At 40.4% G+C, this 17,245-nt stretch overlaps 1 protein-coding gene across 2 annotated transcripts in view; it reads right to left on the bottom strand.

The window, feature by feature from the left end:
- Window positions 1-10,224: 10,224 nt before the first annotated feature.
- Window positions 10,225-17,245, bottom strand: part of LOC145490659 (unconventional myosin-XV-like) — a 63,582-nt gene continuing 56,561 nt past the window's right edge. For both annotated transcript variants that reach the window (XM_081469742.1, XM_081469743.1), the window contains exons 54-60: window positions 16,958-17,023; window positions 16,042-16,115; window positions 15,220-15,353; window positions 14,989-15,038; window positions 13,189-13,272; window positions 12,622-12,756; window positions 10,225-12,309 (exon numbers count right to left, since the gene is read on the bottom strand). In XM_081469742.1, coding sequence (XP_081325868.1) covers window positions 12,193-12,309; window positions 12,622-12,756; window positions 13,189-13,272; window positions 14,989-15,038; window positions 15,220-15,353; window positions 16,042-16,115; window positions 16,958-17,023 — 660 coding nt within the window. In that variant the 3' untranslated portion in view covers window positions 10,225-12,192. The remainder of the gene's footprint in view (window positions 12,310-12,621; window positions 12,757-13,188; window positions 13,273-14,988; window positions 15,039-15,219; window positions 15,354-16,041; window positions 16,116-16,957; window positions 17,024-17,245) is intronic.

The following is a 17,245-nucleotide window of genomic DNA, read 5'->3' on the forward strand; positions in this document are numbered from 1 at the left end:
TAAAATCCGCAGAGCAATTGAATTTAAGGCGGGCGGCTTAAGAAAACACGTCTCACTCCGCCATTGCTCCCCAGTCTCGTTTTCGGAAGTCTATCGATTTGGACAGTGCTTCGGTGGGAGATTCTCGCCCATATCAACTTTCCTTTTTCTCGTAAGTTCTTGCGCGAATAGAGATGCGCTACACCCGCAGTTTTGGTGGCGGCATCTCAAACTATGCTTACTGGACTTTTTAAAGATGCTAGATTTTGCCCTTTCCCAAATCTACACACGTGTATTCCACTTGTCATAGTCTGTCGCTTTGGACGATGCTTGGGTTGGAGATTCTCGCCCATTTATATTTTTATCTCTCGCGTCGTTTCGCGCGTTTAGAGTTGCGACACACTCCCGATTTTGGTGTCGGCGTGTCAAACTATGCTTACTGGACTTTTTGAAGATGCCAGATTTAGTCCTTTCTCAAATCTACACAATGTATTTCACTTGTGAAAGTCTATCGATTTGGACAGTGCTTAGGATGGAGATTCTCGCCCGTATCAACTTTCTTTTTTCTCGTAAGTTCTTGCGCGTTTAGAGATGCATCACATTCCCGTTTTAGGTGCGGGGATCCCACCCAGTGCTTACCTAACTTTTTAAAGATGCATCTTTTAGCCCTTCCCCAAATCTACACACGTGTATTTAACTTGTGCAAGTCTATCGATTTTGACAGTGTTTGGGTTGGAGATTCTCGTCCATGTAAACTTTCTTTTCTCTCGTAAGTTATCGCGCGTTTAGAGACGCGCGACCCTCGCGATTTCGGTGTTGGCATCTTAAACTATGCTTACTGGACTTTTTGAAGGTGCTAGATTTCGCCCTTTCTCAAATCTACATACGTGTATTTCACTTGTTGGACAGTGTTTGGGTTGGAGATTCTCGCCCATATCAACCTTCTTTTCTCTCGTAAGTTCTCGTGCGTTTAGAGATGCACCACACTCGTGATTTCGGTGTCGGCATGTAAAACTATGCTTACTAGACTGTTTGAAGATGCTAGATTTGGCCTTTTCGCAAATCTACACATGTGTATTTCATTGTGGAAGTGTATCGATTTGGACAGTGTTCGGCGTGGAGATTCTCGCCCATATCAACTTTTTTTTCTCTGGTAAGTTCTGGCGCGTTTAGAGATGCGCCATACTCGCGTTTTATGTGCGGGCATCCCAACCAATGCTTACCTAACTTTTCAAAGATGCTACTTTTAGCCCTCCCCCAAATCTACCCACGTGTATTTAACCTGTGGAAGTCTATCGATTTGGACAGTGTTTGAGTTGGCGATTCTCGTGCATATCACCTTTCTTTTCTCTCGTAAGTTCTCGCGCATTAAGAGATGCACCAAACTCGCGATTTCGGTGTCGGCATGTAAAACTATGCTTACTTGACTGTTTGAAGATGTTAGATTTGGCCTTTTCCCAAATCTACACACGTGTATTTCATTGCGGAAGTCTATCGATTTGGACAATGTTTGGGTTGGAGATTCTCCACCATATCAACTTTTTTTTCTCCCGTAAGTTCTCGCGCGTTTAGAGATGCGCCACACTCGCCGTTTTCGTGTCGAGATTTCAAACTATGCTTACTGGACTTTTTAAAGATGCTAGATTTTGCCCTTTTTCAAATCTGCACACGTGCATTTCAGTTGTGGTATTCTGTCGCTTTGGACAATGCTTGGGTTGGAAATTCTCTCCCATTTATTTCTTTTTTTTCTCGCGTGTTTTCCCGCGTTTAGAGATGCGCCACACTCGCGATTTCGGTGTCGGCATGTCAAGCTATGCTTACTGTACTTTTTGAAGATGCTAGATTTGGCCCTTAGTCAAATCTACACACGTATATTTCACTTGTGGAAGTCTATCGATTTGGACAATGTTTGGGTTGGAGATTCTCACCCATATTAACTTTCTTTTCTCTAGTGAGTTCTCGCGCGCTTAGGGATTCGCCACACTCGCGTTTTAGGTGCGGGGATCCCCACCAACGCTTACCTAACTTTTTAAAGACGCTACTTTTAGCCCTCCCCCAAATCTACCCACGTGTATTTAACTTGTGGAAGTCTATCGATTTGGACAGTGTTTAGGTTAAAGATTCTCGCCCATATCAACTTTCTTTTCTTTCGTGAGTTATTGCGCGTTTAGAGATGCGCCACACTCGCGTTTTAGTTGCAGGAATCCCAACCAATGCTTACCTAACTTTTAAAGATGCTACTTTTAGCTCTCCCCCAAATCTACACGCGTGTGTTCCAGTTGTGGACGTTTATTGATTTGGACACTACTTGGGTAAGAGATTCTCGCCTATATCAACTTTCCTTTTGCTATCAAAAGCTCGTGCGTTTAGAGATTCGCCACACTCGCGGTTTTGGTTTCGGTATCTTAAACTATGTTTACTGGACTTTTTAAAGTAGTGGTAGTTTTGGCCCTATCTCAAATGTACACACGTGTATTTCACTTGTGAAAGTCTGTCGCTTTAAACAATGCCTGGGTTAAAGATTTTTGCCCATTGATATCTTTTTTTCACTCGCGTGTTTTCCCGTGTTTCCCAATGCGGCAAATTTGCGTTTTTGGTGTGGGGATCCCAAACTATGCTTACGGGGCTCTTTAAAAATTCTACTTTGGTCCTCCCCAAAATCTACACAAACGTACTTCACTTGTGGAAATCTATCGATTTGGACAGTGCTTAGGATGGAGATTCTCGCCCGTATCAACTTTCTTTTTTCTCGTAAGTTCTTGCGCGTTTAGAGATGCATCACATTCCCGTTTTAGGTGCGGGGATCCCACCCAGTGCTTACCTAACTTTTTAAAGATGCATCTTTTAGCCCTCCCCCAAATCTACACACGTGTATTTAACTTGTGCTAGTCTATCGATTTTGATAGTGTTTGGGTTGGAGATTCTCGTCCATGTAAACTTTCTTTTCTCTCGTAAGTTATCGCGCGTTTAGAGATGCGCGACCCTCGCGATTTCGGTGTTGGCATCTTAAACTATGCTTACTGGACTTTTTGAAGGTGCTAGATTTCGCCCTTTCTCAAATCTACATACGTGTATTTCACTTGTTGAAATCTATCGATTTGGACAGTGTTTGGGTTGGAGATTCTCGCCCATATCAACCTTCTTTTCTCTTGTAAGTTCTCGTGCGTTTAGACATGCACCACACTCGTGATTTCGGTGTCGGCATGGAGATTCTCGCCCATATCAACTTTTTTTTCTCTGGTAAGTTCTGGCGCGTTTAGAGATGTGCCACACTCGCGTTTTATGTGCGGGGATCCCCACCAACGCTTACCTAACTTTTTAAAGATGCTACTTTTAGCCTCCCCCAAATCTACCCACGTGTATTTAACTTGTGGAAGTCTATCGATTTGGACAGTGTTTGGGTTGGAGATTCTCGCCCATATCAACTTTTTTTTTCTCTCGTAAGTTCTTGCGCGTTTAGAGATGCGCCACACTCACGATTTCGGTGTCGGCATGTCAAACTATGCTTACTGGACGGTTTGAAGATGCTAGATTTACACACTTGAATTTTACTTGTGGAAGTCTATTCATTTGGATAGTGCTTGAGTGAGAGATTCTTGCCCTTATCAACTTTCTTTTCTCTTGTAAGTTTTCGCGCGTTTAGATATGCGCCACACTCGCGGTTTTGGTGTCGGGATTTTAAACTATGCTTACCTAACTTTTTAAAGATGCTACTTCTAGCCTTCCCCCAAATCTACACACGTGGATTTTATTGTGGAAGTCTATCTATTTGGACAGTGCTTCGGTGAGAGATTCTCGCCCATATCAAATTTCTTTTCTCCAGTAAGTTCTCGCGCATTTAGAGATGCGCCGCACTCACGGTTTTGGTGTCGGCATCTCAAACTATGCTTACTGGACTTTTTAAAAATGCTAGATTTGGCCCTTTCTTAAATCTACACACGTGTGTTTCTTTTGTGGAAGTCTATCGATTTGGACAGTGTTTGGGTTGGAGATTCTCGCCAATATTATATTTCTTTTTTCTCTCGCGTGGTTTCGCCACACTCGCCAGACTCGCGATTTCGGTGTCGGTATCTCTGGACTTTTTGAAGATGCTAGATTTGCCCTTTCTTAAATCTACACACGTGTATTTCACTTGTGGAAGTCCATCGATTTGGACAGTGTTTAGTGTGGAGATTCTCGCCAATATCAACTTTCTTTTCTCTCGTAAGTTCTCGTGCGTTTAGAGACGCGCCAAAGTCGCGTTTTAGGTGCGGGGATCCCAACCAATGCTTACCTGTTTTTTTAAAGATGCTACTTTTAACCGTCCTTCAAATCTACACACGTGTGTTTCACTTGTGGAAGTTTATTGATTTGGACAGTACTTGGGCAAGAGATTCTCGCCTATATTAGCTTTCTTTTCGCTAGTAAGTTCTCGTACGTTTAGAGATGCGCCACACTCGCAAATTTGGTGTCGGGATCTAAAACTATGTTTACTGGACTTTTTAAAGATGCTAGATTTGGCGCTCTCTCAAATGTACACACGTGTATTTCACCTGTGGAAGTCTGTCGCTTTGGACAATGCCTGGATTAAAGATTTTCCCCCATTTATATCTTTTTTTCACTCGCGTGTCTTCTCGAATTAGTTTATAGTGCTTGGGACTCGGAAATATCATTCAAGTTTCTGGAAATCGACCCAAACCTGGTCAAAATCACGCTGCGGGTAGCCCGGTCTCGGCGACTTTCTAGTCACTAAGTGGCTATATTTCGGCCAGACTGCTCATAACCAGGCGTTAAACAATTTTTCCTCTGTCCATTTCACTGAAAACCAAAGTCTTCTCGAATTAGTTTAGAGTCCCTGGGACTCGGAAATATCGCCCAAGTTCCTGGAAATCGACCAAAAGTTGGTCAAAATCACGCTGCGCGTAGCTCGGTCTCGGCGACTTTCTAGTCGCTAGGTGGCTATATTTCCGCCAGACTGCTCATAACCAAGCGTGCAAACAAATTTTCCTTTGTCCATTTCACTAAAAACCAAAGTACTCTCGAATTAGTTTAGAGTCCCTGGGACTCGGAAATATCGTTCAAGTTCCTGGAAATCGACCCGAAGTTGGTCAAAATCACCCTGCGCGTAGCCCGGTCTTGGTGACTTTGAGCACTGTCCAAATCGATAGACTTCCACAAGTTAAATGCATTTGTGTAGATTTCGGGGAGGGCTAAAAGTAGCATCTTTAAAAAGTTAGGTAAGCATTGGTGGGGATCCCCGCACCTGGAACGCGAGTGTGGCGCATCTCTAAACGCGCGAGAACTTACGAGAGAAAAAAAAGTTGATATGGGCGAGAATCTCCAACCCAAACACTGTCCAAATCGATAGACTTCCACAAGTGAAATACACGTGTGTAGATTTGACCAAGAGCCAAATCTAGCATCTTCAAAAAGTCCAGTAAGCATAGTTTGAAGATACTGATACCGAAATCACGAGTGTAGCGCATCTCTAAACGCGCGAAAACACGCGAGAGAAAAAAGGATAAATGGGCGAGAATCTCCAACCCAAGCATTGTCCAAAGCGACCGACTATCACAAGTGAAATACACGTGTGTATATTTGAGAAAGGGCCAAATCTAGCATCTTTGAAAAGTCCAGTAAGCATAGTTTGAAATCCCGAGACAAAAACCGCGAGTGTGGCGCATCTCTAAACGCGCGAGAACTTACGAGAGAAAAGAAAGTTAAATATTGGCGCGAATCTCTCACTCAAGCACTGTCCAAATCGATAGACTTCCATAAGTGAAATACACGTGTGTAGAATTGGTGGAGGGCTAAAACTAGCATCTTTTAAAAGTTAGGTAAGCATCTGATGGGATTCTCGCACATAAAACGCGAGTGTGGCGCATCTCTAAACGCGTGAGAACTTACGAGAGAAAAGAAAGTTGATAGGGGCGAGAATCTCTCACTCAAGCACTGTCCAAATCGATAGACTTCCACAAGTGAAATACACGTGTATAGATTTGGAGGAGGGCTAAAAGTAGATTCCTTAAAAAGTTAGGTAAGCATTGGTTAGGATCCCCATACCTAAAACGCGAGTGTGGCGCATCTCTAAACGCGCGAGAACTTACTAGAGAAAAGAAAGTTGATATGGGCGAGAATCTCTCACCTAAGCACTGTCCAAATCGATAGACTTCCACAAGTGAAATACACGTGTGTAGATTCGGGGGAGGGCTGAAAGTAGGATCTTTAAAAAGTTAGGTAAGCATTGGTTGGGATTCCCGCACCTAAAACGCGAGTTTGGCGTATCTCTAAACGCGCGAGAACTTACTAGAGAAAAGAAAGTTGATAGGGGCGAGAATCCCTCACCACAAGTGAAATACATGTGTTTAGATTTGGGGGAGGGCTAAAAGTAGCATCTTTAAAAAGTTAGGTAAGCATTGTTTGGGATCCACGCACCTAAAACGCGAGTGTGGCGCATCTCTAAGCGCGCTAGAACTTACTAGAGAAAAGAAATTTGATATGGGCGAGATTCTCCAACCCAAACACTGTGGAAATCGATAGTTTTCCATAAGTGAAATACACGTGTGTAGATTTGGGGGAGAGCCTAAAAGTAGCATCTTTAAAAGGTTAGGTAAGCATTGGTTGGGATCCACTTACCTAAAACGCGAGTGTGGCGCATATTTAAACGCGCGAGAACTTACGAGAGAAGAGAAAGTTGATATGGGCGAGAATCTCTCACCCCATGAGGGGACGCAAATGACTTCTACGGTAAGTATCTCTTCCTGTTTTTTTTTTTTTTTTTTTTTTTTTTAAATTCTATGAGAACTGGGCTCTATTCCACTAAGGCTCTGGGTGTAATTCGTAAAAGCACTGAGTTCTTATAAATCTTTTAGAAATTCTTTGTTCCAGTTCAAATTTATGTTGCTGGCACATGGGTGGGCACTTTATATGTAGACCGTGATGGAAGTTACCTTAAACTATTTTTACTGCTACGTTAGTCTGCTTTACAAATATTTAACTGCTCTGGTCGAGTTTTTAATTTCAATATGATTAAACGTTCTTTTTATGCGTTCCTGTTAAAAATGATGCAAAGTTGTCAATTTTAGTAATTTCAATTCGAAGAAAAGGTACTGTTAGTGCCTTCTTGTTACTTGATGAAAATTTTGTGGGGTTTGTTTTACTAGGGCGCTTCATGACGCCTCCTGGAATAAGCTATACCTTCCCTAGTTGAATCGTCATCAGTTTATCGCCCGTTGTTCAGGTTAGTGATTGGAAAAATAATTATACTTTTGAACCTTAGTTCCTCTATTATCAGGGGATGGGGGGTGGGCTCACTTCTTTCGGAGGTTGTTACTTACGGACTTTTATGGACTTAACGATTCGTTGCGTGTACGAGCCATTAGGCAAGCGATTGGCCAAGCCATTGGTAGCCGTGCATGGTCACCTAAAGCACTGACAATCTATCTTAGCTCCATGTACTAAGTTTCTCCTCGCGCTTTTCTTTTTGCCCTCGGCTGTGTAATTGTGCGATATTTTCTACACAATAACTTCAATTTCCGAGCATGATAATACTGCACGTGGCTCCCACTGCCAACGACATACTCAGACAAGTATTCCAGATCATCTGGGTTTTTATTTCTTAAGATCTGTGTTAGATTGATTAATCAAACGCTCCTTTACGCCCGGACAAGCATCTCGATGCAAGCTCAGAGTCTACTGTCATGTCTTTCATTGGGTAAACAAGACATTTATGTCTGCTCGCCGCGCTCAACATCCGTTCGTAGGCACTTTGGTATCTTTAAGTTCAGTTCGTAGATCTGAACTTGGTTCAGGGGGAGAAGCAGAGGAAAGTTCATGTTGTGTAATTCGTTCATCATTGCGGGATTACTTGATTTATCGGCATTGCCCGGTTTTGTCCGGTCACGTTTTTTTACTGCCCAAGTCTTTCTTCACATGTGTTTAGACGTGATCCGATATATAATGACCTTGTTTTGTTCCGTTCCAGATTATTGGCGTCGGTGGAGTCCGCCATCATTTGAAAGCATCGGGAATGACTCGAACGCACTATTTACTTTTAAAGCACTATTAATATCGTGACTTCATTTTAAAGCTTTTCTCATATTCCACGGGCCTTTCTGGTTTATTTTTCATTTAATATCATCCACATGTCACTGAAACAGATTATGAGGCCTTCCCTGGCCGCAAGACGAAGAACCCTAGTGAGAGTATGTAAGGAATGTTAGCAAGATTTCCTACCATTTCTCTGCGGTACTTACAGTAGAAGCCCCGTGCGTCCCGTCATGTATGTTTGTATGTTTGTATGTTGCGTAGCAGGGCATAAATTTTACGACAATCATTAGTTTACAAATAATCGTGAAGCTTATTTAGGTGAATACTTTGCTGTTTTGATCGTAAACTACTGATGGAGTAATGAGTTATAAGGAAAATTTTAAAGAGTTATTATGTACACAGTACTTTATAGGAAAATAGCTACAATAAACTTAATTTCTATCAAATGAGAAAAAAATCCGCATTTTATTTTAACTCGCATCGCCTTGAAAATCATAATTGCGAATCGAGGTCTAATCTGACATCGATATTTCTGTCTTTAGAACTTGAGTTATTTCAAAAATCTTCATTCATTTATTGCACTAAAAATATCCTGATCCTTGAATTAAAACTAATTTGGAAGCACTTTTTCGACTCCAAACGCGAAAGATGAGTTTCACCCCTTGGCAGCCATTTTGTTCTCTATGGTGCAAATGACGCCTTTCTTGCGAAATACAGTAGTCAGCGGAATTACCACAAAAAATGTTTACAACCCTTCGACTGACTGACCGAAGAGTGAATTTATTTTCCAACTAAAGTCAACTACAAATCCCTCTAGCTACGTTATCATTCGTTAAAAATGAGTGAATTTTGTGGAAATACTTTACAACAATTACAGAATGCTAGATAAAGTCGTGCTGGGGTGTAGGGTTGTGTGGGGTGGTAGGGGGAAGGCTAGTTTGTCATATGCGGCTTTCGTTGTCGAGGATCCAAAGTATGGTTTTCAGCTGTTTTGGTCTCAAAACGGGTACAGATTTTGACCATTTTCGTTCAAAAAAGGTATGATTTTGTTAACACTAACACTATAGGTATAACAAGGTATAACAGGCTTTTGTAGTCGAACAATACTTACGAGACATCTGAATCTAAAAGGCCTGAGCTTTTTGAATCCCTCCCGCTGGATAGCTAATCCCAAGGACTGCAAACCTTTATAATGAATGAGTACCGCGTGCCCCGTTTGTTATCATTTATTTGCTTCTGTGAAGAACCTAAAGGTGATGGTCCGTCCAATGGAGAAGCGACATCAGTGCTTTCGGATGCGCTCTTTAATATGAAAAAGGGTTGCAATATACGACTGTTTAAGGAATAATATTGGTTACTGCAGGGCAGGACTCCACCCCTAATTATAAATCCCTTGAAAAAAAAAATAACGCTACCGTGCAGTGGATACCAGTCTGCTTGGGCCAGTCTTGGGTCCAGATCTTCTCACTCATCAAAGTGCGAAAAATCTGGGTCTGAGATAAGGAGCCGACTGAAGACAGTAGTCCAGCACCTCTTCCAGACCTGTATTTTGATTCGTTCTCTTATCCCGCAGCTGCTATTGTTTTCGGTGACATGGCTATTGTGTCATTATGCCTTCTATTGTTTTTTTAGCCCATCCCAGAACCTGTCTGGAAAGGTGCAGGCTTGCCCATTGAAGAGGTCTTCTAGAGTATACAGTGAAACCTCTATTTAGCGGACACCCTTGGGACCCTGACTATTGTCCGCTCAATACAGGGTGTCCGGTCAAAACAGGTTCTAATATATTGTGCATTAATAATTAATTATTAACTTTCTTGTAACCCAGTGTACCACAGTGTAAGAACAAAGACTGCACATAGGAGAATGTCCAGTCAGTCAATGCGTCAATCTGGAATAATCACTTAGCTTGAGAACGACATCGCTGAACAATGTTAAGGGAGCCTCAGCTACACCTTTAGAAGTAAAACGCTCTTGAAGTGTCCGCTTATTGCAGGTTTCGTGCAACAAAATGGCTTAATATTGGTGTCTGCGTCCGCTTGACAGAGGTGTCCGCTGAATGCAGGTTTATTTTACTGCAAATGAGGGAAGAAAATTTTGGGACTTCAGCTGGTGTCCAGTTAATAGAGAGTGTCAGCTTAATATGGGGTCCGCTTAATACAGGTTTCACTGTATCAGCGATTGGTAACGAGGTCGGTAATCAGACAACAAGAAAACGCATTTAAAGTAAATTGGATTTAATGTCTACGTATGAAATATTCCTCTGTTTAGCCTTCTAAGCGAGTTATAGTGTCACTGGAGTTACGTACACGTAACTACAGAGTGGTACACAAAATTCATTGAACAGTAATAAACTAACATGTTACAGTGAGCCTTCTCACACGCGTGTTTGATTGACAACCTTTTATATTACTCCACAATCTATTTGAAATTATTGGTTACATTAACTGCCACTCTGACAAACTATGCATTCTGACATAGCCACAAAGTTTCAACTGCATTGTTCTGATAGGCCAATATAATAAATGTTAATGCAAAAAGATCCTTACTACAAATTTTTGTATTGTGGAATTTTACCCTTGGGGCGAGATTGGATAAATTGATTTCTACATTATTTTATTCTTCACTCAAATAGCGCTAAGTAGAATTCGCCAGAACCAATTGAACTGTTTTGCAAAAGATACAAACAATACAAGTCATATACATTTTTTTGAAACAAACTAGTTGATATGTAAAATTAATTATTTTCATTTTCACTTAGGAGCAGTTTACGTTCCCTGAAAATTAATTAAAAATATTAATTTGTATCGGGATGAGCGCCGCTGCTCTCTAGTGTAAAGAAAGCGGGCTCATTTCTCCACCACGTTTTTCAGCAAGACAAATTTTTGTTAAACTTTTTTCCGTTTTTGCAACAATTTTTTTGTTTCCTCCAATACAACTCTTTAAATGTGCAATACTAATGCAATTATTCAGTAAGAATATTTTAAGATAAAAGCTTAGGTATCAATAATAGACCTACTACGTTAGCAAACTGCCTGAACTAATAGCGAAACAATGTTAAATCGTAGGCAAAACGCTCTCAATCGGCATTAATCATCAAAAACTCATATTGATTATAAGGAATAAAAGAGAATTTACTTTCCTTTTCCCAGTTGTACGATATATTTTTTGGCATGTTTGTACTAACATGACACGAGAGAGCGTCGTTATTGACCAGGAAAAAAATTATTGCATAAATTCTCCCTTTAGGGTCCCATTACTAGAACAAGGTAAAAACTTGAAAAGAGCAGAAATCCAGTTTTGTGCTTGCGTTCTCGACGTCAACGGACTGAATGTAATTTATAATGCAATTACGTATGAAACCAGCTTACTTCAAATAATAATAATAATAGTAATAATAATAATAATATGGAAAAAAACAAATTACAAAAGAAAACGAGATTTAAAATGCCTCATCTACACAAAATGTCTGCTGTCTTGCTAAGTGCAAAGCAGGGAAAAACAAGTCTTCGAAAAAAAAAGAATATAATTAACGTGGCTCAAGGCTGTTATTTTAAAGGTTACACAACGCTCTTCTCCGAAAAGAGCTGCGAGACCCAAATAACGGCTGCGAACAGAGCTTAAAAATATGATGATTCTCAGATAAATGTAACAACACGCTTATCGGCCTGCGACGTGCCTAAACCATCCAACATCATCAAAATACGCCTTCTCAACTAATCAATACCTAATCAAATAATCAATACAAGAAACATATAATGCGGAGATTGAATTCGTAGCATAAAAAAACATTCCTGGTCATAATACATCTTTATATTTTCTCGCTGCCCAAATATACCAAAGAGCAAAAATATTTGGAGGTCTATTTCTATTACATTGTATTGTCAATTCAAATTTATATACACGCCTCACACTGAGTGAATAGAGAGTTTTCATTGAAATATTCTATGTTCACCATTTTGAACAGGTATACATTTCAAACCTCTGTCGATACTTCTAGTCTATGAGGTTTGAATTTACACGGGGAAAAACTTTATTTTCCTGATTTCAAAAATAGAAGAACCATTCTCAGAACCACAACTGCTGTGGTACACATATCTTAAAGAATTTAGTTCTCCGGGCATCCATGTTGGAACATTTTTCGGCCCTGAACCTGAAGGGCCATTGGAGTCCAATATTGATAGGGGTTCACATCTTCTGGTATTCTTGTTGGGTTCTCAGAACCACTGCCAGTCCTTGACCGTCCTGTTTTGCCGATGAATGCAAAGATACGTACTTATAGATGAGATTGGAAATTTCTTTCGCCTGGAAAAAAAAAAGTCAACATAAAGGGCCTCTCAGTCTCCATCTTAAGTTAATCAACGACAACAGATTGCTTAACATAGTAGTCCCTTTCACGGTTACGTTTCCTCATTTGCATTGCAATACAATCCCGCACGTAAGGCAATTTCGAGCAATTTTGTTTCGGCCCAAAATTGTCTGGCAGCCATGTTGGATTACATTGTAATTTAATCGTGGACAGGACTATTAACACGTGGAGAGGAAGATTACGAGACAAGCCCAAAACGAGTAACGCGAGCTAAGAGGCTGTAATGTTTCAAATGCACTCGTACTTACCTGGGATGTCTCCATGCGCGTGACCTTCTGCATCATGGGATTTCCAATCTTCAGATCTAAGAACTGTCTCTTCTTGTCCGATATTAAAAGCCTGGTGGAGATGATACTCATGAAGGGCTCGCTCAACAGAGTTTGCTGCAACAAGTTAACATCAAGTCAGACAGGGATGATCAAATGTGATCTGCATTATAACTACAATCGTGGACAAAAGTCTAAGGACAAATTTGCTCTTTTGACGCTTTTGCACACACGCCAGACGGAAATACAACGTCACCTGCCTAGCCTCTCCTCTCACTCCACATACAATGTTGAAAACTAGTACCTGCAATTTGTACTGAGTTTCAACATTGTATTGGGTGGGGAGGGGATAACAGAAATGCGATTTTTAAAGATAGTAGTGCTTTTCCAAACACAGATATTTCTTCAGTTCTACTACATCAGTGTCCCAGGGACTTTTCTCCATGATTGTAGGTGTCTGTAAAATCGTTTTAAGCAGAGTTAATGATTAAATAGTAAAACGCAAATCTTACGTACTAGCATCAAATACTCTAGTCACTCTTCACTTACCACTGTCGTGTGACTCAAGAAATGAACTCCAGTTCTATTGACTGCTAAAATACAGTCTCCTGAAACAGCGGGGTTACTGCATTTCTGAAAATAGTAATAGTAAATATGCAATCAAATTAAAACCAACCATACAAGAAGACTGAAGCGGGAGATAGTGTTTCATCACAAACTAAAACACCTCTGGTTTCGTCAAAAATACTCCGCTACCTGTTGTGTTTCGAACACTCATCTTTGGTGATTGTTAAATGTGGTGGCACGCTTTCTCTCGTGTTTGATATTCTACATGAAAAATTACGTTGATTGAAAGCCAGCTTTTAAAAAAGCCTTTCCAAAACTGGCCAAGAAATTCAAGAACCCCAAAGCAGAATCACTTCTTAGAGTGTTTCAAACAAAACAGAAATAAATAACGAATTTCGAATAAGGAAAGGCCGACCAATGGTTGTTTGTAATGACACACGTGCTGGTGGTGGTAGGATTAAAAATTTAAACTTGAGGCATAAAAGTTACAAGTTAAGCGTTACAAGTTAAGCGTCCTGAGCACTCAGTCGCTCTGCCTTCTGAAAGGCGAATACTGTGTGTCACTAAGTTTTTGGGCTTTTTCCACGATCCGCAGAAAAATAGTTCCCGCAAAAATTTTCTCCAATAGCAAAATTTTACCTTTAAGGTCCGGTAATACGGGCAACATTTTTCTTCAACTTGTCTCGCAACATTGTTGCATTGCAAGTTGAAACCCTCTGTTGCACGTATTACCACGTTTGTGACCAACTTGTCTCTCAGCAAAGTACGGTGTTGCAAGTCTGCGGACTTCTACAAGTATAATTGGTCAATCGTGTGTAAATAAAGATGGCTCCTTCTTTCATATAATTTAGCGTTTCGACGAACTTCCACTTCGACATCTGGCCGTCATTTTATTTTATTTTATCTTAATTTTCAGTGCCAGCGAAGTTCTATCAGTATGAAGCTACGCGAAAAGTTGTATTTTTGCGACAGTTCTTCCAAGCCTTTTGTCTTTTTTGCTACTTGTTTTGAGGGGACAAACGAGATGTCCCAAAGACTATGATAGCCCTCGAGGTCTTTGTACAGGGCAAATTTATGCTTTCCGAGAGTTACTGGTCTACTTCGAATTCAGGCTCGTCTTCACCGGCCGCCATGTTTTTTTTATTTCCCGCGCTTCGTGACAGCAAATTAGAAGCGTTGAATTCAAATTTGTTGCGAGACAAGTTGTAGCTTCAGTGGTAATACGAGCAGCAAAACAAAAATTTGTTGCAGAAAGTAGAACTCGAGTCTTCTTTGCACAACATGTTGCCTCAGCCTGCAACACTGTATTTTGCTGCGAGACAAGTTGGTCACAAACGTGGTAATACGCGCAACAGAGGTTTTCAACTTGCAATGCAACAATTTTGCGAGACAAGTTGAAGAAAAATGTTGCCCGTATTACCGGACCTTTAAGCAACATAAAAAGCATCAGTCACACAAAAGCACGATGTAATTGTGATAGTGACATAGATTACTGGATTACTGTGTTTTACATCTCTACATGTTGTTTCACTTGTCAATTGCAAGCAGCTTAATTAAAACACGCCACAATGTTTAAATTTCAATTAAACGCGACTTTCTAAAAACCGCAAAAATTAATACCCAGCAAGAAAAACCAGTCTTTTACAATCGCAGAAATTAGTTAAAATACAAAATACAAAAAAAAAAATCGTCGATTCGCAAAAATAATCTCCCGCAAAAATTTAGTGCCGCACGATAGCTCCATGTGTGTATTTCCCTTGCACTCGGCTGGTCAAAACTAACCTTCACTTCAAAGAAAGTTGACCCAAAATATGGCCACCTGGTAACAGTTTCTGCAACAAAAATGAGAAGCTGGTGTTACTATCTGCACAAAATCTTTGCGGTGTAGATGTTGGGGATCAGCTTGTTTTCTTTCATTGTCATTTTGAAACATCTTACTTTTTGGTACAATTAAAGAAAAAAACTCGCAAGCACAAGGTACGTTATCTAAAACTGCTAAAAGTTTTTACACACCAAGGAACTTCCGGCGTGACTGATGAGGGGAGAGTGTGTGACAGCTCCGGAAGTGATCTTGTATGAGAATCATCCACTGCTGAGGTCGTAATTTGTCAAGCATTCCTCTTGGTATCAGGGTCTCCACTTCAGAACTGAGTAAAGACAAACCAATTCACACGCTTAGTTAACTGATCTCTGTTTGGAAAGTATTCCGGCTTATTATTGAAGTTCCTATTTCGTAAATTTCATGTATTATTGCAAAATTCCACCAAATATACAAATAAATTGGAGAACGAGTAACTACTTTAGAAGAGACAGATAGTATAAATTACAGTTTACCAAATTTGATGTCGTGATGCCATTAAATCAAAATTGCCGTTTGGGTGGAATTTTGAATAGTTAAGTTCACTTTTTTCCTTTCAAAACCATATATGACACCTTTTATTTTTTAGCTAAACCGCGAGTGACGTCTTTTTGACTCTTTTATGGCAAGCTCCATGCCGTAATTATTAAAATACGATACATCAGCCTGGAGGCATGTACATAGTAACTTGTATTTTACTGTGAAACTCGGAAAACCGTGAGCACTAGAAATACTTTTAGAATGTTATTGTGTAGCGAGGAAAAAGCCAATTAAGCGTGAGAAAGCTAAATCGCAAACAGCAACGTTAATTAGTTTGTGGTTTACACTCGTGTCCTTAACGTTATCGTGATTGATCAGTGCAAAACTGATCTCTCAGAATAAAATCGAGGCGTTCACAGTTTTCAGACGTTCCACAGTAACACTGTCCCTTCCTACACAGAAATTATTGCACAAAGTTAATATGAAATCAGACATACTGGTTTGCATGAAGAATCGAGTGATCACGAGCTCGATACTGAAGTGCTCCAAGCTCCGCAATCTGATTCTGAAACTGAAGACCAATGGAACCTATAAGGCCTAGTTCATACTAGCGACATGACGACATAACGACATAATCGCTTATGTCAGTCGTGTGAACATGTTGTCATGTTGCTATTATGTCATTATGTCAGGATGTTCACACTGAAACATAACATGACGTCCTCCTAACGTCGTTAAGTTTATGTCGTTATGTCGCTAGTGTGAACTAAGCATTAGATTATAAGCAAAAACGGGATATTTACAAAAGAAGAATCAACAAAACTGCTGCTCATTAAGAGGAAAAGGTAATTAGACGCTTCCCTTCACCCGTTTAATTTTCCACTGACGTCTCACATTTCGCCTGAGAAAAACCATTCTGATGACGTACTTCTGTTAAGATCCGTGTGGAGACTCCGACTGGTTAATACTAGCGCTCGTAAATTCAAAAACCAGGAACAACCAATCGGAAGACACTACACGGAATACTGAAGAGTTACGTCATCGGCGTCAAATGTTCCAGGTCAAATCTTCATTAATATACATCTCTAGCACGGGGAAAAACTGAGTGTTCAAACAGAGAACTGTTCACCCGTATTTCCTATAAGCACAAAATGACAAGAGGTAGATCAGGCCCTGGTTGTTCGAAAGGTGGATAACGCTATCCACCGGATAAATCACCATCTAGCGGATAGCGTGGTTTGTTTTGTAAACACTTATCCACTGGATAGTGATTTATCCGATGGATCGCGTTATCCAGCCTTCGAACAACTGGGGCCAGAACAGTGTAGATCGTGATTAATCTGCTAAGTATTGAGACGTTCAGTTCGATGGAGAGAAGAGAGATAAAGAGAATGAACTGTTCCAAGAGGTTACCTGAGCATCGCCAAATGATCGACCGTGTGTTGCTAGTAGATACCCTGCCATATAGTCCGGTAATACCTGCAACAAATTATAAATTCACATAGGATTATGACAAACCTTTTTCCTTATTCCATACAGTGAGATATTCTAATGCCAACAGGAGTGTTTTGTGTGCTTTAAACAATGACTTTCAACGAATGGCATTTGCAGAACAAAAATTCTGGACAGTGTGCTCGCAAAGATGTCTTGCTTTTTGCGTGTTCTTTGTTTTTTCTTCGTGATTTACTTGGAATTTAAATC

The sequence above is a fragment of the Orbicella franksi genome, chromosome 6, assembly GCF_964199315.1.
Source record: "Orbicella franksi chromosome 6, jaOrbFran1.1, whole genome shotgun sequence".
Classification (NCBI taxonomy): domain Eukaryota; kingdom Metazoa; phylum Cnidaria; class Anthozoa; order Scleractinia; family Merulinidae; genus Orbicella; species Orbicella franksi.